General features: G+C 41.2%; 1 protein-coding gene across 2 annotated transcripts in view; it reads right to left on the bottom strand.

Moving 5' to 3' along the window:
- LOC135546498 (CD166 antigen homolog A-like) overlaps window positions 1-25,893 on the bottom strand; it is a 60,700-nt gene that overhangs the window by 16,091 nt on the left and 18,716 nt on the right. For both annotated transcript variants that reach the window (XM_064974976.1, XM_064974977.1), the window contains exons 2-5: window positions 7,913-8,019; window positions 891-1,092; window positions 652-716; window positions 127-214 (exon numbers count right to left, since the gene is read on the bottom strand). In XM_064974976.1, the coding sequence (XP_064831048.1) occupies window positions 127-214; window positions 652-716; window positions 891-1,092; window positions 7,913-8,019 (462 nt within the window). The remainder of the gene's footprint in view (window positions 1-126; window positions 215-651; window positions 717-890; window positions 1,093-7,912; window positions 8,020-25,893) is intronic.

Below are 25,893 nucleotides of genomic sequence, written 5' to 3'. Positions count from 1 at the left end.
AAATATGTAGCTGTAGAGGTGATATTTCACTGCTCCGTTCTAGTGGAATCTCACACCGAACAAGTGAAATGTGTGAATGTGCAATCTTCATTATTTACCACATCCATCAGAATTTCAATAACCTACCTTTCCCATCAGCCACCAGAGGTTTCTTGTTCTTGAACCATGTGATGCTGGCAGCTGGGTTGGCATCAGAGGTGCTGCATTGCCCTAGCTGTGCAGATGATAAAACAAAGTGAAGAAAAAACTGCAAAATCCTCTTTTAGAACAATCCACAAGGGCACACAAAAGGTTGGAAAATCCTTATGTTATAGCCCAGTAAAATTCCAATATTTTTGTTGCTAAATTGATCAAATATCTGTGCAAACTAGCTCTCATCTGTGTTGGCTTTACTGCATTTGTGAACTCCCCTCATGTAGCATGAAATGCCCAAAGCATTTTAAACCCCCTCTTAGATCCCATGGTTGTTTTAATTGGAGGAGGGATATTCTGCTGTTTACTAATTCATCAAGATCACTTTAAATCTCTCTTCATTCCAGCAGCACCATCCTTCCTTAGTTTGCCTCAAGATACTTCATCTGCAATGAAGGATTTCCCTTGATTTCCTGCTTAACATAATGTAGGCATAAGCAAAGCACATGATGAACCTACCTGGGTTGGTTTGCCAATCTCCAGCTCCGTGGCTAGGGCTGTGATCTCCACTCCGGTTGGAGCCTCTGTAGAACACAGTTCATAACATTAACTAGCTGTAGGCATCTCAGAGAGCACTCACTATCACCAGGGATAACCATAATAATATCACACAGCACAGCACAGCATTGAATTGTACCTCAAAGACCCATTCCATAGCATGCATTAGTATGGCTGCACTATTGCCCTTATGTACCCACTGTGGATAAGGAGTTTGACTGGGTATTCTGAGATGTCAGCCCCAGCCACCACCATGCAAGTAAAAGTCTTCTCGTCCTTCAGTGTTGCTGCAGCAATCAGTAAGCTGGAGTTTTCGGCCATGCTGACACGGTCCTTGTACTTGTCAGTGGCTATGACAGAGACGTCCTGGTCTTTAAGCTGGGTCAGCAGGTCTCCATCGTCCTGTAAATATAAAACAGTTTGGGTTTTAAAAACTTAGCTAATGGAGCTGCACTACTTTAAGACTGTCTTGGTATAAAAACCATTGACCAAAACATGCACCCACTAATGGTGCAGGAGCTAAATAGACTTAGTTTGTTACTTATTAATAGCTATTTTAGAATATCAACCATTATTTTTACACTGTTGCTGCTGTGGAAGCTTGAAGGTGTAAAGAGAACATGTACACATATAGTATACAAAATATGAAATCTCCTTGTGGTCTTCACAGTGGAAATACACTTAAAGGTGTATACGTGTGTCCAGACAGGGTGGGGTTCAGATATGTGGTTGTCTCAGTCTCTATCAGTCTCTCCAACATTAGCCCGGTGGACTTTAGGCAGGAACACCTGCTCTTTCCATGACATAGACTGACTAGGTGAATTCAGGTGACAGCTATGATCCCTTATTGATGTCACTTGTTAAATCCACTTCAACAAGTGTCATTAAAAGGGGGGAAATAGGTTAAAGAAGGATTTTTAAGCCTTGATACAAGTGAGACATTGATTGTGTGTGTGCCATTCAGAGGGTGATTTTGATTTTATTTTATTAGGATCTTTTAGTCTTCATTTTTTGACTAATCTTCCAAGAGTCCTTAAACATTAAAATACAGTTTATAATACAAACACATTTTCACATATAACACACTGTTACAAACAACAGACATAAAACACTGACATATTGACCAGATAAATACTCTAACTGTCTGAAAAGATAGATTTGTTCCTTCATCTACCATAGCCCTGCACAACCTTCCAATTTATTATATTTAAATGGTTCTAAAGTATTGTTTGAATTTATATATTGAAAGGTTTCTGGTTTGCCCAGATAAATTATTTAATTTCTTTATTGCTCTGAATCTAAATGTTATTTAGCCTTTTTCTCTTTTCTGTCTGGATAACACATAGACGGTGGACAATCTATTCTTAGTATTGACTGAATGTTTGTCTCTTACTAACTGAATACTTTTGTGAATGGAGTTTGGCCGTTTTAAATGGTGTACATTGTGAAATAAAATAACCATGTTTTTTATTGATTGATGACCACCCAAGAGCATTGTGCATGACTACAACAGAAGAATCATATCTCCACCAATTCTTGCTGCTTTGTTCTGTCCAATCTGCAGCCTCCTAATCTCACCTGCTGATTAGGAGATGATCGTGGACTTCAGAAAACAGCAGAGGGTGCACACCCCTATCTACATCGACGGGACCGCAGTGGAAAAGCTTCAAGTCCCTTGGCATACACATCACTGACAAACTTAAATGGACCACCCACACAGACAGTGTGGTGAAGAAGGCGAAACAGAGCCTCTTCAACCTCAGGAGGCTAAAGAAATTTGGCTTGTCAACTAAAACCCTTACAAACTTTTGCAGATGCACAATTGAAAGCATCCTGTCGGGCTGTATCACCACCTGGTACGGCAACTGCACCGCCCGCAACCACAAGGCTCTCCAGAGGGTGGTGCGGTCTGCCCAATACATTACCAGGGGAAAACGACCTGCCCTCAAATCAAATCAAATTGTATTTGTCACATACACATGGTTAGCAGATGTTAATGTGAGTGTAGCGAAATGCTTGTGCTTCTAGTTCCGACAATGCAGTAATAACGAACGAGTAATCTAACCTAACAATTTCACAACAACTACCTTATACACACAAGTGTAAAGTGATGAATAATATGTACATAAAGACATATGAATGAGTGATGGTACAGAACGGCATAGGCAAGATGCAGTAGATGGTATCGAGTACAGTATATACATATGAGATGAGTAATGTAGGGTATGTAAACATTGCATTAAGTGGCATTGTTTAAAGTGGCTAGTGATACATTTTTTTACATACATTTTTACAATATTAAAGTGGTTGGAGTTGAGTCAGTATGTTGGCAGCAGCCATTCAATATTAGTGATGGCTGTTTAACAGTCTGGTGGCCTTGAGATAGAAGCTGTTTTTCAGTCTCTCGGTCCCTGCTTTGATGCACCTGTACTGGCCTCGCCTTCTGGATGATAGCAGGGTGAACAGGCAATGGCTCGGGTGGGTGTTGCCCGCGATGATCTTTATGGCCTTCCTGTGACATCGGGTGGTGTAGGTGTCCTGGAGGGCAAGTAGTTTGCCCCCGGTGATGCGTTGTGCAGTCCTCACTACCCTCTGGAGAGCCTTACGGTTGTGGGCGGAGCAGTTGCTGTACCAGGCGGTGATACAGCCCGACAGGATGCTCTGCATTGTGCATCTGTAAAAGTTTGTGAGTGTTTTTGGTGACAAGCCAAATTTCTTCAGCCTCCTGAGGTTGAAGAGGCGCTGCTGCGCCTTCTTCACCACACTGTCTGTGTGGGTGGACCAATTCAGTTTGTCCGTGATGTGTACGCCGAGAAACTTAAAACTTACTACTCTCTCCACTACTGCCCCATCAATGTGGATAGGGCGGGTGCTCCCTCTGCTGTTTCCTGAAGTCAACGATCATCTCCTTTGTTTTGTTGATGTTGAGTGTGAGGTTATTTTCCTGACCCCACACTCCGAGGGCCCTCACCTCCTCCCTGTAGGCCGTCTCATCATTGTTGGTAATCAAGCCTACCACTGTTGTGTCGTCTGCAAACTTGATGATTGAGTTGGAGGTGTGCATGGCCACGCAGTCGTGGGTGAACATGGAGTACAGGAGAGGGCTCAGAACGCACCCTTGTGGGGCCCCAGTGTTGAGGATCAGCGGGGTGGAGATGTTGTTACCTACCCTCACCACCTGGGGTGCTGTCCATCAGGAAGTCCAGGACCCAGTTGCACAGGGCGGGGTCTCGACATTGATGACAAGTTTGGAGGGTACTATGGTGTTAAATGCTGAGCTGTAGTCGATGAACAGCTTTCTCACATAGGTATTCCTCTTGTCAGATGGGTTAGGGCAGTGTGCAGTGTGGTTGCGATTGCGTCGTCTGTGGACCTATTGGGGCGGTAAGCAAATTGGAGTGGGTCTAGGGTGTCAAGTAGGGTGGAGGTGATATGGTCCTTGACTAGTCTCTCAAAGCACTTCATGATGACGGAAGTGAGTGCTACAGGGCGGTAGTCATTTAGCTCAGTTACCTTAGCTTTCTTGGGAACAGGAACAATGGTGGCCCTCTTGAAGCATGTGGGAACAACAGACTGGGATAAGGATTGATTGAATATGTCCGTAAACACATCAGCCAGCTGGTCTGTGCATGCTCTGAGGACGTGGCTGGGGATGCTGTATTGGCCCGCAGCATTGCGAGGGTTAACACGTTTAAACGTTTTACTCACGTTGGCTACAATGAAGGAGAGCCCGCAGGTTTTGATAGCGGGCCGTTTCAGTGGCACTGTATTGTCCTCAAAGCGAGCGAAGAAGTTGTTTAGTCTGTCTGGGAGCAAGACATCCTGGTCCACGACGGTGCTGGTTTTCCCTGCCACATACCTCTTGTGTCTGAGCCGTTGAATTGCAACTCTACTTTGTCTCTATACTGACGCTTAAGCTTGTTTGATTGCCTTGCGGAGGGAATAGCTACACTATTTGTATTCGGTCATGTTTCCGGTCACCTTGCCCTGGTTAAAAGCAGTGAATCGCGCAAATGCTGCCACCACGGTTTCTGATTTGGGAATTTTTAATAGTTGCTGTGGGTACGACATCGCCGATGCACTTGCTAATAAACTCGCTCACAGAATCAGCGTATTCATCAATGTTGTTGTTTGACACAATGCGGAACATATTCCAATCCACGTGATCGAAGCAATCTTAAAGCGTGGAATCAGATTGGTCGGACCAGCGTTGAATAGACGCTTCCTGTTTTAGTCTCTGTCTATAGGCTGGGAGTAACAAAATGGAGTCGTGGTCAGCTTTTCCGAAAGGAGGGCGGGGGAGGGCCTTACATGCGTCACGGAAGTTAGAATAACAATGATCCAGGGTTTTATCAGCCCTGGTAGCACAATCGATATGCTGATAGAATTTAGGGAGTCTTGTTTTCAGATTAGCCTTGTTAAAATCCCCAGCTTCAATGAATGCAGCCTCAGGATATGTGGTTTCCGACAGCATCCAATGTTACAGGAAGGCCAAAAAGATCATCAAGGGCATCAACCACCCAAGCCACTGCTTGTTCACCCCGCTATCATCCAGAAGGTGAGGTCAGTACAGGTGCATCAAAGATGGGACCAAGAGACTGAAAAACAGCTTCTATCTCAAGGCTATCAGACTGTTAAACAGTCATCACCAGCACATTAGAGGCTGCTGCCTATAGGCATAGACTATAAATCACTGGCCACTTTAAGGAATGGAACACTAATCACTTTAATAGTGTTTACAAATCTGGCAAGTGTTCATAGCGACGTCGCTTTTTGATCCTTCGATGTCGGCTCTTCCTATCATTGTGAAGCAGAAATCACCGAGCGTTGGGATTGATCACCCACTAATAGGCACGTGAGCTGGGTTTAGACCGTCGTGAGACAGGTTAGTTTTACCCTACTGATGTGTTGTTGCAATTGTTACTGATGATGTGTTGTTGCAATCATGCATCAATTGCTACATCTCATATGTATATAATGTTTTCTATACTATTCTACGGTATCTCATTCACTTAATAATGTTTTTCATATCTTGCATTACTCATCTCATAGGTATATATTGTATTCTATGCTATTCTACTGTATCTTAGTCCGTTCCGCTCTGACATCACTCGTCCATATGTATATAGTCTTAATTCATTCCTACTTAGATTTGTGTGTATTGGGTATATGCTGTGTAATTTGTTAGATATTACTGCACTGTTGGAGATAGAAGCACAAGCATTTCCTTACATCCGCAATAACATCTGCTAATCATATGTATGTGACCAATAACATTTGATTTGATGATGCATTTCCCCAGACCACAGAACAGTAGTTCACTCCCAATTAATGCTTGGGTTGTTAGCTTCAGAATCTTTCCCGGTAAATATTTAGCTATCCTTCTGATCATGCATGGAGTTTTTTTAAATGTTTTTTTTTATTTTTTTTATTTTTTTACATATATTAGTTATATGAGACGACCATAATAAGCAGTTGTTTAGCTGCACACCAAGTAGTTTGGTTTCTGCCACTTCCTCAATTTGTACTCCCCCAAGCCTAATTGCATTCCCATGCTGTGTTGACCTTTTTCTGGTGGAACAGACCAACATAACTTTGGTTTTCTTGGCATTCAAAACAAGTCTGTTTCCCGGAAAACCCACTCCCTGATATTTCCAAGTTCTACTTGTAGCTTGCTGTAGCGATTGTTTGCTGTACCGATTGTCTTGCTGTATAAATTGTAGTATCATCTGCAAATATAGTAGCTTGAGTTTCAGATAAAGCATAAGGAAGGTCGTTGGTCGTTGGTATATATTAAGTAAATAAGTGGCCCAAGGCAGCTGCCCTGCGGTATTCCACAGTTTAAAGCATGAGTGGAAGAAAACAACCCACTGATATACTGTAGGTGGACTGTTTCCTCTCAGTTAGATATGACTGTACCCAATTGCCCCCTTAAACCCATAATGCAATATTTTTGTCCTAGTTATTTAGTGATCCACTAAATCAAATTCTGCACTGAAATCTAAAAATAGTACACCCACAAACCTGTCATTACCCATAGCATTCATGTCAACCAATGCAGTGGTAGTGGAATGTTTTTTGCGATAAGCATGCTGATTGGCTGTGATCAGATAATTATTTTCCAGATACTCCCATATTTGTCTACACACAATAGTAGACTGATTGGTTGACTATTGGCAGGAGTAATGGGTTCTTTGCCGCCTTTCGGATTGGGCACAGTTTAGCATTCTTCCAAACATTTTCCAGTGACCAATTAAATATGTATTTCAGTTGAGCTGCAATCTGGGGAGCAGTATAGTAAAGTAAAAAATTGTCCATAAGATCATCATCTGTAGATTAACCATAGGTAATGACTTTAAAAGGTTTAACACCTCCTCTACTGACACCAATGGTAGACTAAAATAACAGTTTCTTGTGCTAATAATATGATCATCAATCCATTGGCTTGTTTGCAAGAATGGGTGTTTACATTATCTCTCAGTAAATTAGTTTTATTTGTAAAAAAAAAAATCTGCAAAACTATTGGCAATATCAGCTGGTTCTGTTATTGTTCTCCCGTCAACCTCCACACTAGATGGGTATGATGAAATAGATTTACCAAGTATGCCCATAACTGTATTCCATACCTTTTTTAATCATTTTTACAATCAATAAAAGCATGTTAGTAAAATATATATTTTCTCTTATGATTTAATTTAACTGCATAATTACGTGGTATTCTAGGGAGTGTTTCCTAGCCACCGTGCTTCTACACCTGCATTGCTTGCTGTTTGGGGTTTTAGCCTGGGTTTCTGTACAGCACTTTGATATATCAGCTGATGGAAGAAGGGCTATATAAATCAATTTGATTTGATTTATTCTATAATTATGTTCACCAATTTCAAGTTTTTGGGCAAGACAAAAGATTTATTAAGTGCCTATGAACAGGATATGGTATCGGTTTGAGTGTGTCAAGAACTGCAACGCTGCTGGGTTTTTCACGCTCAACAGTTTCCTGTGTGTATCAAGAATGGTCCATCACCCAAAAGGACATCCAGCCAACTTGACACAACTGTGGGAAGCATTGGAGTCAACATGGGCCAGCATCCCTGTGGAACACTTGACACCTTTTAGAGTCCATTCCACAACAAATTGAGGCTGTTCTAAGGGCAATAGGGGGAGCAACAAAATATTAGTAAGGTGTTCTTAATGTTTTGATACACTCAGTGTATGAACAACTTACGTATTTCCATTTGGTCATGAACAGGTCCTTTGGTTTGGGGGCTCCATTGTTGCATGGCACCTCAATGGTCTCTCCATACAGGCCGATAACTGTATCCATACCGCTCACTGAGAGAGAGTGAAAAACACATGGTTATTTACTCAGTCAGTGGGAAAATTTTATTAAATATTTAACACAGCCCGAGATCTATTGACATTCAAATGTATTCAGGTCTTACTGATTTTTGTGGGGAATTCCAGCTCATCTTCATAAATATATCTAATCTAAAAGGTTGTTAATTGACAGGTGTCTGTCTACCTTATAGCACATTAACGAAATGCACAAGGGTAGCCAACGTTTGAAATTGCTTATTTACAGCCACTTTACTTCACAACCTTTCCCGCCCCCAATATGTTGCTGTGGAGACAAAGTCCAGCATAAGAGAGAGAAAAAACAGGGGACTGAGGGGAGGGATAGTCACACAGGCATAGAGAAAAAAAAGAGGTCCTCCATGGTTCAACTGATTACAAGGTGTTGCTCAGCTAGCCATAAACAGCGCTCACATTTCAGCCTTTCCAGAGTTCAGGTCAGTGTTAGGGGGTGTGTAGGAAAGGAAATGACATAGGAGAGCCATGGAACCAATAAAACCCCTTGAACGGAGGCTAAAGGATGGCAATTAACATACTGTACCTGCTAGATTTACTGGTAAAAAGCCTTAACCCCATACGTAAACAATTAACTAAGTACTCAACTGTCCAGATCAATTTTACATTCAAACCTAAATTGATCACCACCATTGCAACATCAGGGGATCTAATCTTCTCAACAAAAGCAGCAGCAGCAGGGTATGCTATCTGTATAGACGCTCGCTACACTCTTTACACATGCCACTTCAATATAGTGTTGTTTTTCCCCCAATGAAAAACACAGAAATAAAAATGTTTTTTGGCAGAGCTGAAGTTCCTGTCAGCAAGCAGTAAGTAACCATTAGAAGTGTTTTCATTTGCTTCCCATGCACCACTGAATTTGAATCACTTTTGAATGGGAGTAAATGCTTTTTCCATGGTTACCATGGAGTCCACACAGATCTGTCCAGAGTGACCAGTGGCATCCTGCATCCTGCACTGTATGTGCACACCAGATCTAATAGCCCAACGTGTGATTTTCTACACTCAATACCTATTCTGTTACACATCAAACTGAACACAGTAATAAAACCTGGTAGACCTGCAAATACTGGACAGTGACAAAGGGAGTTACAAGGCTTTACAAAAAGAACACAACCTTATTCAATATAAATGTTTAACCAAAAGTCTAAAATCCAAGTTCTAAATATTACACCCCCACAGTATAATCTCAAACAAAGCAGTTGTGAAGTTATCCTATTTCCATTGGATAAATTCAAATATGGATTTTTGAACAGTCAAATAAAGCCGTGTTCACCCTTTTGGAGAACTTTAAATTAGTTAGTATTAAAAAAATACTATCTGTCCAGACTGCAATGGACCACAATGGGAACGAATCACAGTGTGCTAAATTACAGGATTACAGAGGATAAAGCTCCTGCTGCCTGTTGAGATAAGGTAATCCTCAGCAACAAGAGTAGGTGACCATCAACATGTGTCACGTCCTGACCTTAAGGATCCTTTTTAATTCTCTATGTTTGGTTAGGTCAGGGTGTGACTCGGGTGGGAAAGTCTATGTTTTCTATTTCTTTGTTTTTGGCCGGGTGCGCTCTGTTCCAGCTCCCCGTAGTTGCCGTGCTAGAGTGGGCATTCAGCCAGGACGCGTTGTGCCAGCTCTACGCTCCAGACCTCCAGTGCGCCTCCACGGTCCAGTATATCCTGCGCCGGCTCTACGCACTATGCCTCCAGTGCACCTTCATAGCCCAGTGTGTCCTGTGCAGCTCTCTACACTCACCGAGCTAGAGTGGGTATCCAGTCAGGACTCGTTGTGGCAGCTCCACGTACCAGGCTTCCAGTATGTCTCCTCAGTCCAGTGAGACCTGTTCCGGCTCCACGTACAAAGCCTCCAGTGATGATCCATGGATCCATGATCCACGGTCCAGAGCCTGCAGCGATGGTCCCCGGTCTGGAGCCTCCAGCGATGGTCCCCAGTTAAGAGCCTGCAGTGGCGATCTACAGTCTGGAGGTCCCGCCGACCATCCCTGCACCAGAGGCGCCACCGAAGTGGGGGGAGCCTCAAGCAGAGTGGGGTCTGCGTCCAGCACCGGAGCCCCCACCAAGAGTAGATGCCCACCCGGACCCTCCTCTATAGGTTCAGGTTTGCGGCCGGAGTCCGCACCTTTGGGGGAGGGGTACTGTCACGCCCTGACCTTAGAGGTCCTTTTTATTCTCTATGTTTGGTTAGGTCAGGGTGTGACTCGGGTGGGACAGTCTGTTTTCTATTTCTTTGTTTTTGGCCGTGTGTGGTTCCCAATCAGAGGCAGCCATCTATCGTTGTCTCTGATTGGGGATCACATATAAGTTGTCATTTCGTCGTACGAATGAGACCAAGGTGCAGCGTGGTATGCTTACATTCTAATTTATTTAAAGAATGAACACTGAACAAACTAACAAAACAACAAAACGAACTGTGAAGCTAATAGTGCAGACAGGCAACTAAACACAGTACACAGTACAAGAACCCACAAACACCAAAGGCTACCTAAATATGATCCCCAAGCAGAGACAACGATAAACAGCTGCCTCTGATTGGGAACCCTATCAGGTCACCATAAACATGCAAATACCTAGACCTACAAAACCCATAGACAATACAAAACCCCTAGACAATACAAAAACTAGTGTATTCACCCTAGTCACACCCTGACCTAACCAAAATATAAAGAAAACAGAGATATCTCAGGTCAGGGCGTGACAGTGGGATCTTGTTTTCTGTTTAATGCCTGACAGAAATGTTCGTTTTCGTGTTTGTTTTTTTAGAAAAGGAATCATGAACACTTACCACGCTGCGCTTTGGTCCACTCTTCCTACCACCAACGCGAGCCGTAACAACATGACACAATGTTGACCATGAACCGAATAATCAGCCATTTAAATTACTAGCCTTAAAACCCCACTATGTTTTTATTACAAATGACATGTACACTCCATTTATGTATGACATGTACACTCCAGTTTCAAAAACAGAACATTAGTAGTAGAACGGTGTGTAGAACTACTTAAGAAGTAAGGCATAAGAACCCAGGGATTATCACTAAGAACAGCCCTTAGTCGGAAGTTATCACACGATAATCCCCTGGCTCAAGAGCCTTTTTGCTTTCACAAAACGGTTTCCAACGTATTTATATAAAATTAAATAAATGTTTTCATTAACATTTTTAACGAGTAAAATCTTTTTCGCATTTTGTGAAGTTGCTACCCAAGTGGGCTGGTCATTAGACATTTTCTCATGTTTTGAACCAGTCCTTAATTCTAATATTTCTATTCATTCGACATTGCTATGCTAAAAAAATCATTGGCATATACAGTGCCTTCAGGAAAGATTCATTCCCCTTTACTTACTTCACATTTTGTTGTGTTACAGCCTGAATTCAAAATTGATAAAATATTTCTTTCTACAAACTCTCCATAATGACAATGTGAAAACATTTTTAGCAAATTTACTGAAAATGAAATATAGAAATATCAAATTTCCATAAGTATTCACACCCCTGAATCAATACTTTGTAGAAGTACCTTTGATGGAGATTACAACTGTGAGTGTGTCTAGGTAAGTCTTTAACTTCTTCGATATAGGGGGCGCTCTTTTAATTTTTGGATAAAAAAACGTTCCCGTTTTAAACACGATATTTTGTCACGAAAAGATTGCTTGACTATGCATATAAATGACGGCTTTGGAAAGAAAACACTCTGACGTTTCCAAAACTGCAAAGATATGATCTGTGAGTGCCACAGAACTAATGCTACAGGCGAAACCAAGATGAACTTTCATACAGGAAATGCCCCAGATTTTGAATGCGCTGTGTTCCAATGTCTCCTTATATGGCTGTGAATGCGCCAGGAATGAGCCTACACTTTCTGTCGTTTCCCCAAGGTGTCTGCAGCACTGTGACGTATTTGTAGGCATATCATTGGAAGATTGACCATAAGAGACTACATTTACCAGGTGTCCGCTTGGTGTCCTCCGTCGAAAATATTGCGCAATCTCCAGCTGCGTCCACTTTTCATTTGGTCCAGAGGAGAAAGGCAACTGCCACGAATGATTTATCATCGAATAGATATGTGAAAAACACCTTGATTCTAAACAACGTTTGCCATGTTTCTGTCGATATTATGGAGTTAATTTGGAAACAAGTTTGGCGTTTTGGTGACTGAATTTTCGTTTTTTTTTGGTAGCCAAAAGTGATGTACAAAACGGAGCGATTTCTACTACACAAAGAATCTTTCAGGAAAAACTGAACATTTGCTATCTAACTGAGAGTCTCCTCATTGAAAACATCCAAAGTTCTTCAAAGGTAAATGATTTTACTTGAATGCTTTTCTGGTTTTTGTGAAAATGTTGCCCGCTAAATGCTACGCTAAATGCTACGCTAGCTATCAATACTCTTACACAAATGCTTGTTTTGCTATGGTTGAAAAGCATATTTTGAAAATCTGAGATGACAGTGTTGTTAAGAAAAGGCTAAGCTTGAGAGCTAGCATACCTTTTTCATTTCATTTGCGATTTTCATAAATAGTTAACGTTACGTTATGCTAATGAGCTTGAGGCTTAAATTGGATACAGATTTTTTTCGTAGCCAAACGTGAACAAAACGAAGCGATTTGTCCTACACAAATAATAGTTTTTGAAAAACTGAACATTTGCTATTTAACGGAGAGTCTCCTCATTGAAAACATCTGAAGTTCTTCAAAGGTAAATGATTTTATTTGAATGCTTTTCTTGTTTTTGTGAAAATGTTGCTGGCTGAATTCTAGACTTATAGCTATGCTAGCTATCAATACTCTTACACAAATGCTTGTTTAGCTATAGTTCAATAGCATATTTTTAAAATCTGAGATGACAGTGTTGTTAACAAAAGTCTAAGCTTGAGAGCAAATATATTTATTTCATTTCATTTGCGATTTTCATGAACAGTTAACGTTGCGTTATGCTAATGAGCTTGAGGCTATAAATAGGATCCCGGATACGGGATTGCTCGTTACATGAAGTTAAATAACACATATGGAATCATGTAGTAACCAAAAAAGTGTTAAAATCCAAATGTATTTTATATTTCAGATTCTTCAAAGTAGCCACCCTTTGCCTTGATGACAGACTAACTAGATAGCTGCTGCAAGTTATGTTTTGAATTGGCTATCTCACCAGTTTTGATTTTTACCCCTTTTTCATGATATCCAATTGGTAGTAACAGTCTTGTCCCATCGCTGCAACTCCCATACAGACTCAGAAGAGACATGTTCCATAGCCTCCCATTGCTCCATTTAAAGGGTCATCAACCAGATTCATTTTCCTATCACTTCCTCAAGGTGTCAACAGTCTTCAGACATAGTTTCAGGCTTTTATTTTGAAAAATGAGCCAGAAAGATAACATTGCGTCAGGTGGTCACATGAGTTTTGCTCGCGCAACAGAGTTTGGACAGCTATTGTTTTTCCCTCTCCTACTGTGAAAGACATTTGCGGTTGATATATTATCGATTATATATTACAACCTGAGTGTCACGCCCTGGTAGATATATATTGTGTTTGTCTTTATTTATTTGGTCAGGCCAGGGTGTGACATGGGTTTTTGTGGTGTGTTTTGTCTTGGGGGTGTCTAGCATAGTCTATGGCTGCCTGAGGCGGTTCTCAATCAGAGTCAGATGATTATCGTTGTCTCTGACTGGGAACCATATTTAGGCAGCCTTATTCTTTGAGTATTTCGTGGGTGATTGTTCCTGTCTCTGTATTTGTTGTCACCAGATAGGCTGTATAGGTTTTCACGTTCCGTTTGTTGTTTTGTATTTTCAAAGTTATTTCATGTCGAGTCATTTTTATTAAAGAACATGAGTAACCACCACGCTGCATTTTGGTCTGCTTCTCCTTCAACAGACGAACGCCCTTACACTGAGGATTGATTATAAAATACGTTTGACATGTTTCTGTGGACATTATGAAGCCTATTTGGAATTTCCGTCTGCGTTGTCGTGACCACTCTTTCCTGTGGATTTCTGAACATAACGCGACAAACAAACGTTGGTATTTTGGGTATAAAAATAATCTTTATGGAACAAAAGGAACATTTGCTGTGTAACTGGGAGTCTCGTGAGTGAAAACATCCGAAGATCATCAAAGGTAAACGGTTAATTTGATTGCTTTTCTGATTTTCGTGACCAAGCTTCCTGATGCTAAGTGTACATAATGCTATGCTAGGCTATCGATAAACTTACACAAACGCTTGGATTTCTTTCTCTGTAAAGCATAATTTCAAAATCTGATATGACAGGGTGATTAACAAAAGGCTAAGCTGTGTTTCAAAATATTGCACTTGTGATTTCATGAATATGAATATTTTCTAGTAATATTATTTGACTGTTGCGCTATGCTATTCAGTGGTTGCAGACGGAAATTATCCCGGTACAGGGATTGGTAGCGTCAAGAAGTTATTTTTTTAATTTTATTTTTTTACATAGATTAGTTATTTGAGACAACCATTATAAGCAGTTGTCTAGCTGCACTCCCAATAGTTTGGTTTCTGCCACTTCTTCAATTTGTACTCCTCCCGTACTTGTATCCCATGCTGTTTTGGCCTTTTCCTAGTTGAACAGACCAACATAACTTTGGTTTTCTTGGTGTTTAAAACAAGTTTGTTTTGGAAAACCCACTTCCTGATATTCTCCAAATCTCCTTGTAAAGCCTGCTATACCTGTTGAACCGATTGTCTTGCTGCATAAATCGTAGTATCATCTGCAAATATAGTAGCTTGAGTTTCAACTAAGGCATAGGGAAGGTCGTTGTTATATATTAAATAAAGAAGTGGCCCAAGGCAGCTGCCCTGCGGTATTCCACAGTTTAACACATGAGGGGAAGAAAATGAACCATTGATATAGGTGGACTGTTTCCTGTCAGTTAGATATGACCCTAAACGTTGCTTCAACCGGTCAAATCACGTTCATATGTATTCCTCAGAGATACTAGAACATAACTAGACTTCACTATATCATTAGGGGTGTAGTATTTCCTATAGGACACCATATTCGTTCAGAGAGCAACGCCTTCATGGCACGCCGATGAGGTGGGCGGTCTTCACTTGAACGACTCTAACTAAATAAGCACCAATCGGGGTCAACAAAGCTAGCTAGATAGCCAATGAGCTGGGCCTTACTGGAGTATCCGGAAACCCTGTATATGTCAAAAAATGTAGGTACTAACCTTGTATGACAGCATGCCTTTTCCTTTTGGACAAAAATTATAAGAATATTCACTGGTTGTTTTGTAAATGTTGAACCTATAATATGGCTACTAATACTTGAAAAGCTAAATCAAAGTCAAAGTATACAGATTTGACGATATTCTTGCAGAAAAATGTAATATGAATGCAAATGTATCCTTCACGATTTGCCCAAATGTACCTGGGTGACTTCACACTAAATGTCATGTAGTTCGCTCATTCTTCAAGTTATCCATCTGAAACTTTGCACATACACTACTACTTGAGGACACCCTCAGAATTACAACCAGTGTGAACTGGGACCTTTCTCTTGCATTTCAAAGATGGTGGGAGAAAAAACATTTTTTTTGTATTTTCTTATACCAGATCTATTGTGTTATATTCTCCTACATTCAATTCACATTTCCACAAACTCCAAAGTGTTTCCTTTCAAATGGTACCAAGGATATGCATATCCTTGCTTCAGGGCCTGAGCTCTAGGCAGTTAGATTTGGTATGTCATTTTAGGCTAAAATCATTTTTAAAGGTGGCTATCCCGAAGTTTTTGGTTGTAGTTATTATAGGAATTATAGGACTATTTCTCTCTATACCATTTGTATTTCATATACCTTTGACAATTTGATGTTCATATATACACTTTAGTATTGCCAGCCTAATCTCTGGAGTTGATAGGCATGAAGTCATAAACAGCGCTGTGCGTCCCAGCATTGCAAAGAGCTGCTGTTTGAATGAGTCCTTACAAGCCTGCTGCCTGCCTACCACCGCTCAGTCAGATTGCTCTATCAAATATCAAATCATATACTTAATTATAATATAACAAACACACAGAAATACGAGCCTTTGGTCATTAATATGGTAAAATCTGGAAACTCTCATTTCGAAAACAAAACGTTTATTCTTTCAGTGAAATATGGAACCGTTCCATATTTTATCGAATGGGTGGCAACCCTCAGTCTAAATATTACTGTTACATTGCAAAACCTTCAATGGTATGTCATAATTATGTAAAATTCTGGGCCAAACTGCTGCATATATACTGACTCTGCTTGCACTGAACGCAAGAGAAGTGACAATTTCCCTAGTTTCTTTTAACTACATATGCAGGTTTAAAAAAATATACTTGTGTATTGATTTTAAGAAAGGCATTGATATTTATAGTTAGGTACATTATTGCAACAACTGTTCTTTTTTCGCGAATGCGCTTTTGTTAAATCATCAAGTTGAAGTAGGCTGTGATTCGATGATAAATTAACAGGCACCACATTGATTATATGTAACGCAGAACAAGCTAGTTAACCTAGTAATATCATCAACCATGTGTAGTTTACTAGTGATTATGTGAAGATTGATTGTTTTTTATAAGATAAGTTTAACGCTAGCTCGCAACTTACCTTGGCTCCTTGCAGCCACAAGGTCTTTTTGATGCTGCACTCGCGTAACAGGTGGTCAGCCTGCCATGCTGTCTCCTCGTGGAGTGTAATGTAATCGGCCATAATCGGCATCCAAAAAGGCTGATTACCGATTGTTATGAAAACTTGAAATTGGCCCTAATTAATTGGCCATTCCAATTACAATGATAATTTAACATGGTCAATTTCCGAAAATGTTAAAATAACATAAACATACTGTTGACAAGTAGGCTATGGTGTAATGGAATGTTTTTCCTTGTGTGGTAGGTTTTGTGGTATCTGACACTCTCATGTAGGTGTAATAACCAGTCATAAAATAACACAATGTCACAACAGGTCTGGATATATGTGTCATGACAGTGTTATGACCATATTATGAAAAGTTATGTCACGTTAAGTCAGCTGTTATGACATATTATGACATGGTTATGTCCTCTGAAGATTTAAATGCCCATTGCAGTCAAACATTTGATTTCTTGTGTTTTATATATATATTTCCACACTATGAGGTTGGAATACTACTTTGAAATTGTGAAAATGCTGATAATGCCCTTTTATTGTAAGAACTGTTTGAAAAGACCGGCTGAAATTTCAGCCTGTTTTGGATCCTCAGGTTCAAATGAGTTAATACTGCATACAGTGGGAATGAGTTGATACTGCATAGAGTGGAAATTAGTTGATACTGCATAGAGTGGAAATGGGAAATCAAATAAGAGAGAGAGACAGAGAGAGAGACAGAGAGAGACAGACAAGACAGACAGACAGACAGACAGACAGACAGACAGACAGACAGACAGACAGACAGACAGACAGAGGCACCACAGGACGGGAGATACTTTCATGTTCCTGATTAAGGTGGCTCTGTCCCTGAGGAGAGACAGCTGAAGACAGCTCCGATACGCTCTCACTGGGGAAATCAGCTCCCCCCCACACCCCGCCTGCATTCCTCTCCTTTGCCTCTCTCTGTTGTTCCTCGTCCTCTCTATCTCGCTCTCTTTCTGTGCCACACACCTCTTCGGAGAGAGATACAAAAAATAAGCCCACACTTATTAAGTGGTGAAACTGACGGGCTGTGCAATGAATGGTGATCCCGTGGCGCATGTCCACAAAGGCACCATGGCAAATAGCTGGGAATGCAGGGGTTAGAGAGCAGCTAGGAGAACCACTCTAACTAGATCAATACTGGTTGCAGAAAGGCCAGACTCCTACAGTGAACACTACTTGTATAGGCAGCAGAAATAAAAGGAAACTTAACTCTGCATGACAGTTTTATTTTCCTTCCATGTATTCGTGAATTATTAAGCAGGCACCACGGAATCCCATATCCCTGGAGTTTCTTGAGAGAGCACAGAGAACAGTAATTTAACAAACTCTTTCATCTAGAATCTGAAGAAACAAAACAATACAGAGCAGTTTAGCCTAGCCTACCATTTCCTCACAGCTGTTCAGTACTATGAGCTAACTAATGTAACTAGGTTGGAATGTGAGGCTGAGGATAAAAGCTGAGTTACTGTATGTTTGTCTTGTCCATACTATATCAATGGGGTTCAGTCACCGATTCATCAAGCTCATTGTAAGTCAGTTACAATGGCAGGGTTTCATATGCTAATTTGCACAATGATTCTAAGTCAATGTTATTCAACTGATTCCTGTTCTTAGGAAACATTTTTGACATGCATAGAGCAACCAGTTGAACAGGTTTGTGACACACAGCTGCACATCTCACTCTTTATTTCTATCTCTCTCTCCCTGTCTCACTCTCTGAGGAAGGGGTGTAATCATCTCGTTGATGGATGACTGACAGCACACTTGCACAACAACCTTATCGCACAGGGCCCTTTTTGTTCAACGCACCATGCCGCTATATCATGGGAGCACTTGGCCATCTGTGTTGTGCTCTTTAGTGTCCATTCTTCTTGCCTGATGCTGTCCCCTGACAAACTACATGTTGTTCTGCCTGATGCTGTCCCCTGACAAACTACATGTTGTCCTGTCTGATGCTGTCGCCTGACAAGCTACATGTTGTTCTGTCTGATGCTGTCCCCTGACAAGCTACATGTTGTTCTGCCTGATGCTGTCCCCTGACAAACCACATGTTGTTCTGCCTGATGCTGTCCCCTGACAAACTACATGTTGTTCTGCCTGATGCTGTCCCCTGACAAACTACATGTTGTCCTGTCTGATGCTGTCCCCTGACAAGCTACATGTTGTTCTGTCTGATGCTGTCCCCTGACAAGCTACATGTTGTTCTGCCTGATGCTGTCCCCTGACAAACTACATGTTGTCCTGTCTGATGCTGTCCCCTGACAAGCTACATGTTGTTCTGCCTGATGCTGTCCCCTGACAAACTACATGTTGTCCTGTCTGATGCTGTCCCCTGACAAGCTACATGTTGTTCTGCCTGATGCTGTCCCCTGACAAGCTACATGTTGTTCTGCCTGATGCTGTCCCCTGACAAGCTACATGTTGTTCTGCCTGATGCTGTCCCCTGACAAGCTACATGTTGTTCTGCCTGATGCTGTCCCCTGACAAGCTACATGTTGTTCAGCAGACTTTATCCAGCCCAACTAGCTTAATGATTAGACACGACAGGGTAAAGGCAACTGAATCATAGCGGCCGTCGAGGGCCTTTCTTTAAATTACTATAGCGGCCGTGAACAGCCTTGTTTTTCTAACAATAATATCTGTGTCACTATCGCAAAATCTACTTGCTAGCAACCTGTTGTTGTATTCGCGTGGCTGTTGTCACCAACCAGAAACTGTATACAGGGTATTCTGTCATTGGACGTTTGAAAGTTTTTAAAACTTCATTACTCAAAATTACGGCGCAGAACCGGACACGACTGTTCACTGTAAAATAAGCTGCATCTATGTTGGTGATGTGTGGCTCAGTTAGTAGAGCATGGTGCTTGCAACACCAGGGTTGTGGGGTTGATTCGCATGGGGGACCAGTAAAGAGAGAAAAAATTATGAAATGTCTACACCCCCTACAGTAAATTGATCTGGACATGTCCTTGCACTTTGAAAAGTGATGAGGTGAGGGAAGTAAGTAAACAGCAGATATATGTTTGGTGTTGTCGATGTTTGATGCTGTGAAACTTGGGCAATAACACTCCGATTAGCAAATCCTGTCATGTTAACTTGGTTGGTACAGGTGAGCACATTAGCGGCAGAGCTCGAATGATTGCTCTCTGTCTCATGGAAGTAGTTGCAGTGTTTAGCTGTATATAGTCAGCGAACTAGTTGGTTGTTTTGTCTTGTTTCTACCGATGTAATTCATTTGGAAACAGCCCAAGTTAGTCTGTCAGGCAAGAAAAGTTGTGTGTGTTGCGGTAAATTAGGTCTGCGCTCACAAAGTGTCAAACTCAGTTGTCACTTTCACTAGCATAAAGACATCCAGCTAACTAGCCACCAGAATGAAGGCTAGAGTAATTTGTTTTTATCTGTTGGGCTTGGGTTATGGTTTGTCATGTTTGCTAGGTGCAGATATTCATAGGCTATACATTGCTTTGTTTACCTATTATTTGACAGCTTAGCTGTCGTGTTAGGGTAGTAGATGCCCGTGCAGAGCTCAGATTATGAGTTGGATATTTGTTTATAGCTCACAAGTTGCTTGTTTAGTCCAGTTTCTACCGATGCAATTCATTTGGAAACTGTCCTAATTTAGTAACTAATCAGCTAACACTGGCACACTCTGTAGTTAGTCTGTCAGACAAAAAAGGAAGTTGATTGGAGGGGAGAGAGCGAGCGAGAGAGCGTGTGTGTGGGGGTGGGGTGGGGGAGGAGGTGAGTAACTGTATCACACAATTTATTATGGAAAGACCTTATTAGGAAGATAGTATGTGTATGGTTGTGAAAAAGAAAGAGGAAGGAAGAGAGAAATAGTGTGAGAGGGAGAGAGAGATTTTGTTCCTGACCACAAATATCCTATTTGTTGCTCCTCTCCTCTCCCTCTGTTACTATGTTCCTCTAGGTCAGTGAAAGTGAGGGAAGTGATGTGTAAAGTTAGGGCTCAGCAGCAAAAGGCAGGGAGGAAGAGGAGTTAGAGATGATTGGAGGGATAGTGATGTGGTGCAAGGAGGAAGGAGTAGAGCGAGAGGAGAGTGAAGGGAGAGAGGAAGAGGAGAATAAAGTGGAGGGAGAGGAGACTGGAGGGTGACAAACATGGAGAGGAGGAGGGAGAGTATGAAGCAGAGGTAGAGTACAGAGCAGAGGGAGAGGAGAAAGTAGAGGGAGAAGAGGAAGAAGAGGGAGAGTACACCTGAGAGGGGAGCCTACATTTCCATGGAGTGTGTCTCATCCTTGTACCACACAGCCTGGGCCATAAGTGATAGTGGCAGGGGTTTTGGAGTTGTTTTTAAAAGTGGTAGGAACTTATATCTGTTCCAGAGCTTGTAATGGATTACAACAAGAAAATGGGAGGGGGTTGGCCATCTTGACCAACTGAGGAGCTATTACAATGTTGGACGCGCAGGCAGAAAATGATGGAAGTATGTGTTTTGGGGGATGCTCAACATTGCCATCATAAATGCATACATTGTGTCGGGGACCCTGCAAAGCCCCTTCCCAGAAACTGCAGGCTTTGGTCACTGAAGGCATTCAAAATGCAGCTTGTATATCCACTTTGTGATATGGCTACAGTGGCAGGAAGAGGGGAGCCAAGATTGTGGCACCAGGGTGTGTAGACTGAGTTGTAACTCATTTGAAAGCAGGTGAAGTTTGAAGGGCAATAGAGAGGGTGTGTGGTCTGCATCCGAAGTGGACGCAGGGCAAAGAGTTGGAGATGTGTAGTAGAAACATCCTTTGTGTGCTCTACGTGTTCTGTGCCACTTTGCAGGATGGGGCAGTGCTTCCAGAAGTTCCATGACATGTTTAAGGCTAAACACTAAAGTGACAGTGTGAAATATTTTGTCATACAAATATTTTATTGTTTCTGAACTGTTGTGTTTTGTGTCTTCTCTCTTTCTCTGCCTCTATCTAATACTTGTTGCATTCACTGAATTGTTGTCACAGTAGGCTGCTATTTCTACATTTTGTGTCAGGCCTGGTCTGTACTAAATCTTATTGAGAGAGGTTACCTACATTCTGAAATAGTTGTTCACATTTTTACAGAATTAAGAATCATTGTCAATCATATCGTCTACTTTGTGTGGGTTTCCAAATACTTTCTGAAAATTGGTCACATTTTGGATAATTGTATTTATTTATATGTAAATAATATTTATAAGTATAATATATTATACTTGGTACATGTTGAGTGAGTCATTTAATCAAATGTACTACAATGAAATTCTCTAGGGTTTTTTGTTGTGTTGAGTGTTAACCCTTTTTTGATAGTGAGTGTATTCACACAATGGAAGGCTACATTTCTGTTATTGCTATTGCCATGAATGTGGTGTCAGGTTGTGCTCTTTAAAAGTAAGTTAACTTGTAATTGTCATTTGTTCTTTGTTTTTGAGCTATGTCTGTTTATTTGAAATGTGTGGGAAAATGAGCTTTATCTTGTAAATTATCAGTAATCTACAGCAGTATTCTAGAATTCTAATGGGGACTAAATTAAGCTGGGGTTTTATCAATTCAGGTCATCAATTCTATGGCTGAGGGGATTATGACTGAAACATTTCGTACAGAGATTCTGAGACGCAGAAAAATGAGGAGGAACCCAAGGTTTCTTTCTCACTTTCAAAGCTAGGCTATATATTTTGCAATCAATTATTTATTGAAAAGGGTACATTTGAATGTTCATGTAGTTTCTTTAACACTGAGACCAAAACCAGTGTTTCCCCGGGCTCTGTTGAACTGGGCAATGATGAATCAGTCCTCTATAGGAGATGTGACTTACTGTAGATTCCCCAGATATTAGAGTCAATCATGTATGGTGACAAAACCTCCAGATGGAACATTGGCTTTATTTTCTACACAGAGCTAGTGTAGCAACACTTAGGCCTACAGCCCCATTTTCAAAAGAACTGACAGAACTGCCAAATTTGCAGCCTCTATGACGAGTAGTAAAGAATATGTTGTTGATGATGCAAGAAGGGCATTGTAAGAAACACATTCCTTGTGAGTTCCTGTGTACCAGAAGAAGGAAATACCAGAAAGGAAAGATGCTATAGTGAATACTCTATTTACTGGCCACACCAAAAAATGGTTGTGTTACAGTGACAGTCACTCCAGAAAAGTACAAAATATATTTAACATGCAGCTCTTAGAGGAGAAGGGGCATATAAACTGAGTTCTCTAACTCAGCTGAAAAGGAACTTGTCCTGAGCTGCTGTGCCTGTTTGAGATGACTGGTGAGATCTTGGTGTAAATAAGTAAACACTGAGGATAATAGCGAATGATATTGCCACTCCTATTTTCCATATCTTCAATTTAAGCCTGCTAGAAAGTGCGTGACCTCAGGCCTGGAGGGAAGCAAATGTTATTCCCCTACCAAATAATAGTAAAGCCCCTTTACCTAGTTCAAATAGCCAACCAATCAGCTTGTTATAAACCCTTAGTAAACTTTTGGGGAAAAAACGTGTTTGAGATAAAATGCTATTTTACAGTAAACAAATTGACAACAGACTTTCAGCACGCTTATTGGGAAGGACATTCAACAAGCACAGCACTGACTGATGATTGGCTGAGATAAATTGATGATAAAAAGATTGTGGGGGCTGTTTTGTTAGACTTCAGTGCAGCTTTTGACATTATCGATCATAGTCTGTTGCTGAAAAAAACGTATGTGTTATGGCTTTACTCCCCTTATTATTGTGGACAAAGAGTTACCTGTCTAACAGAACACAGAGGGTGTTCTTTAATGGAAGCCTCTCCAACAAAATCCAGGTATAACCAGGAATTCCCCAGGGCAGCTGTCTAGGCCCCTTACTTTTAAAAATATTCACTAACGACATGCCACCGGCTTTGAGTAAAGCTAGTGTGTCTATGTATGAGGATGACTCAGCACTATACATGTCAGCTACCACAGCGACTGAAATGACAGCAACACTTAACAAAGAGCATAAGTTATTCCTAAATATTTCTAAAGCATTGTATTTGGGACAAATCATTCACTAAACCCTAAACCTTAACTAAATATTGTAATGAATAAAGTGAAAATAAGAGAGAGTTGAGGAGACTAAACTGCTTGGAGTAACCCTGAATTGTAAACTGTCATGGTGTCACACCCTGATCTGTTTCACCTGTCTTTGTGCTTGTCTCCACCCCCTCCAGGTGTTGCCCATCTTCCTCATATCCCCAGTGTATTTACACATGTGTTCTCTGTTTGTCTGTTGCCAGATCGTCTTGTCTTGTCAGGTCTTCCCAGCGTATTTCCCGTTTCCCTGCTTTCTCAAGTTCTGTTTCCTAGTTTCTCCCGTTCTGACCATTTCTGCCTGCCCTAACCACGAGCCTGCCTGCCGTTCTGTACCTGCCTGACTCTAACCCGTTGACGAACCTCTGCCTGACCTAACCCCGAGCCTGCCTGCTGTTCTGTACCTTATTGACTCTGCCCTGGTTTATGGACCTCTGCCTGCCTTTGACCTGTATTTTGCCTCCCCCTGCTTGGGCCAATAAACATATGTGACTCTAGCTGTCTGCATCTGAGTCTTATCCTGAGTTCTGATACATGGTCAAAACATGTTGATGCAACAGTAGCTGGGATGGGGAGAAAATGCAAATGGCTCAGAACAGGGCAGCACGGCTGGCCCTTGGTTTTACACAGAGAGCTAACATGAATAATATGCATGTCAATCTCTCCTGGCTGAAAGTGGAGATATTGACTTCATCACTACCTGTATTTGTGAGAGGTATTGACATGTTGTATGCACCAAGCTGTCTGTTTGAACTACTGGCACACAGCTTGGACACCCATCCATATCACAAGACATGCCAACAGAGGTCTCTTCACAGTCCCAAAGTCCAGAAAAAACTATGGGAGGCGCACAGTACTACATAGAGCCATGACTACATGGAACTCTATTCCACATCAAGTAACTCATGCTAGCAGTAAAATTAGATTTAAAAAACAGATACAAATACACCTTATTGAACAGCGGGGACTGTGAAGCAACACAGACACATTTAATATGTTGTGAAATCCTTTATGAATGTATTGTAATGGCAGCAGCTAATGGGGATCCATAATAAATACAAATACAAGCACCTTACGTCCTTCTTACGACGAGCAATCCCGTATCCGGGAGCGTAATCATAGCCTCAAGCTCATTACCATAACGCAACATTAACTATTCATGAAAATCGCAAATGAAATGAAATAAATATATTCACTCATAAGCTTAGCCTTTTGTTAACAACACTGTCATCTCAGATTTTCAAAATATGCTTTTCAACCATAGCTACACAAGCATTTGTGTAAGAGTATTGATAGCTAGCATAGCATTAAGCCTAGCATTCAGCAGGCAACATTTTCACAAAAACAAGAAAAGCATTCAAATAAAATCATTTACCTTTGAAGAACTTCGGATGTTTTCAATGAGGAGACTCTCAGTTAGATAGCAAATGTTCATTTTTTACAAAAATATTATTTGTGTAGGAGAAATCGCTCCGTTTTGGCTAAGAAAAACACCGACAATTCAGTCATTACAACGCCAAACCTTTTTCCAAATTAACTCCATAATATCGACAGAAACATGGCAAACGTTGTTTAGAATCAATTCTCAAGGTGTTTTTCACATATCTATTCGATGATAATTCATTCGTGGCAGTTGGGTTTCTCCTCTGTAGCAAACGGAAAAGTACTGGAGCTTACGCAATATTTGCGACGGAGGACACCAAGTGACCACCTGGTAAATGTAGTGTCTTATGGTCAATCTTCCAATGATATGCCTACAAATACGTCACAATGCTGCAGACACCTTGGGGAAACGACGGAAAGTGTAGGCTCATTCGTGGCCCATTCACAGCCATATAAGGAGTCATTGAAACACAGCGCATTCAAAATCTGGGGCTCTTCCTGTTTGAAATTTCATCTTGGTTTCGCTTGTAGCATCAGTTCTGTTGAACTCACAGACAATATCTTTGCAGTTTTGAAAACGTCAGAGTGTTTTCAATTATATGCATAGTCGAGCATCTTTTTGTGACAAAATATCGCGCTTAAAACGGGAACGTTTTTTATCCAATAATGATATACCGCCCCCAGAGTTTCAAGAGGTTTTAAGGGCTCATACCATACCTAGCCTGCAGTCCCACCTGTC

The sequence above is a fragment of the Oncorhynchus masou genome, chromosome 9 (assembly GCF_036934945.1).
Source record: "Oncorhynchus masou masou isolate Uvic2021 chromosome 9, UVic_Omas_1.1, whole genome shotgun sequence".
In the NCBI taxonomy this organism is placed as follows: domain Eukaryota; kingdom Metazoa; phylum Chordata; class Actinopteri; order Salmoniformes; family Salmonidae; genus Oncorhynchus; species Oncorhynchus masou.
This window is presented reverse-complemented; position numbering and strand designations above follow the sequence as displayed.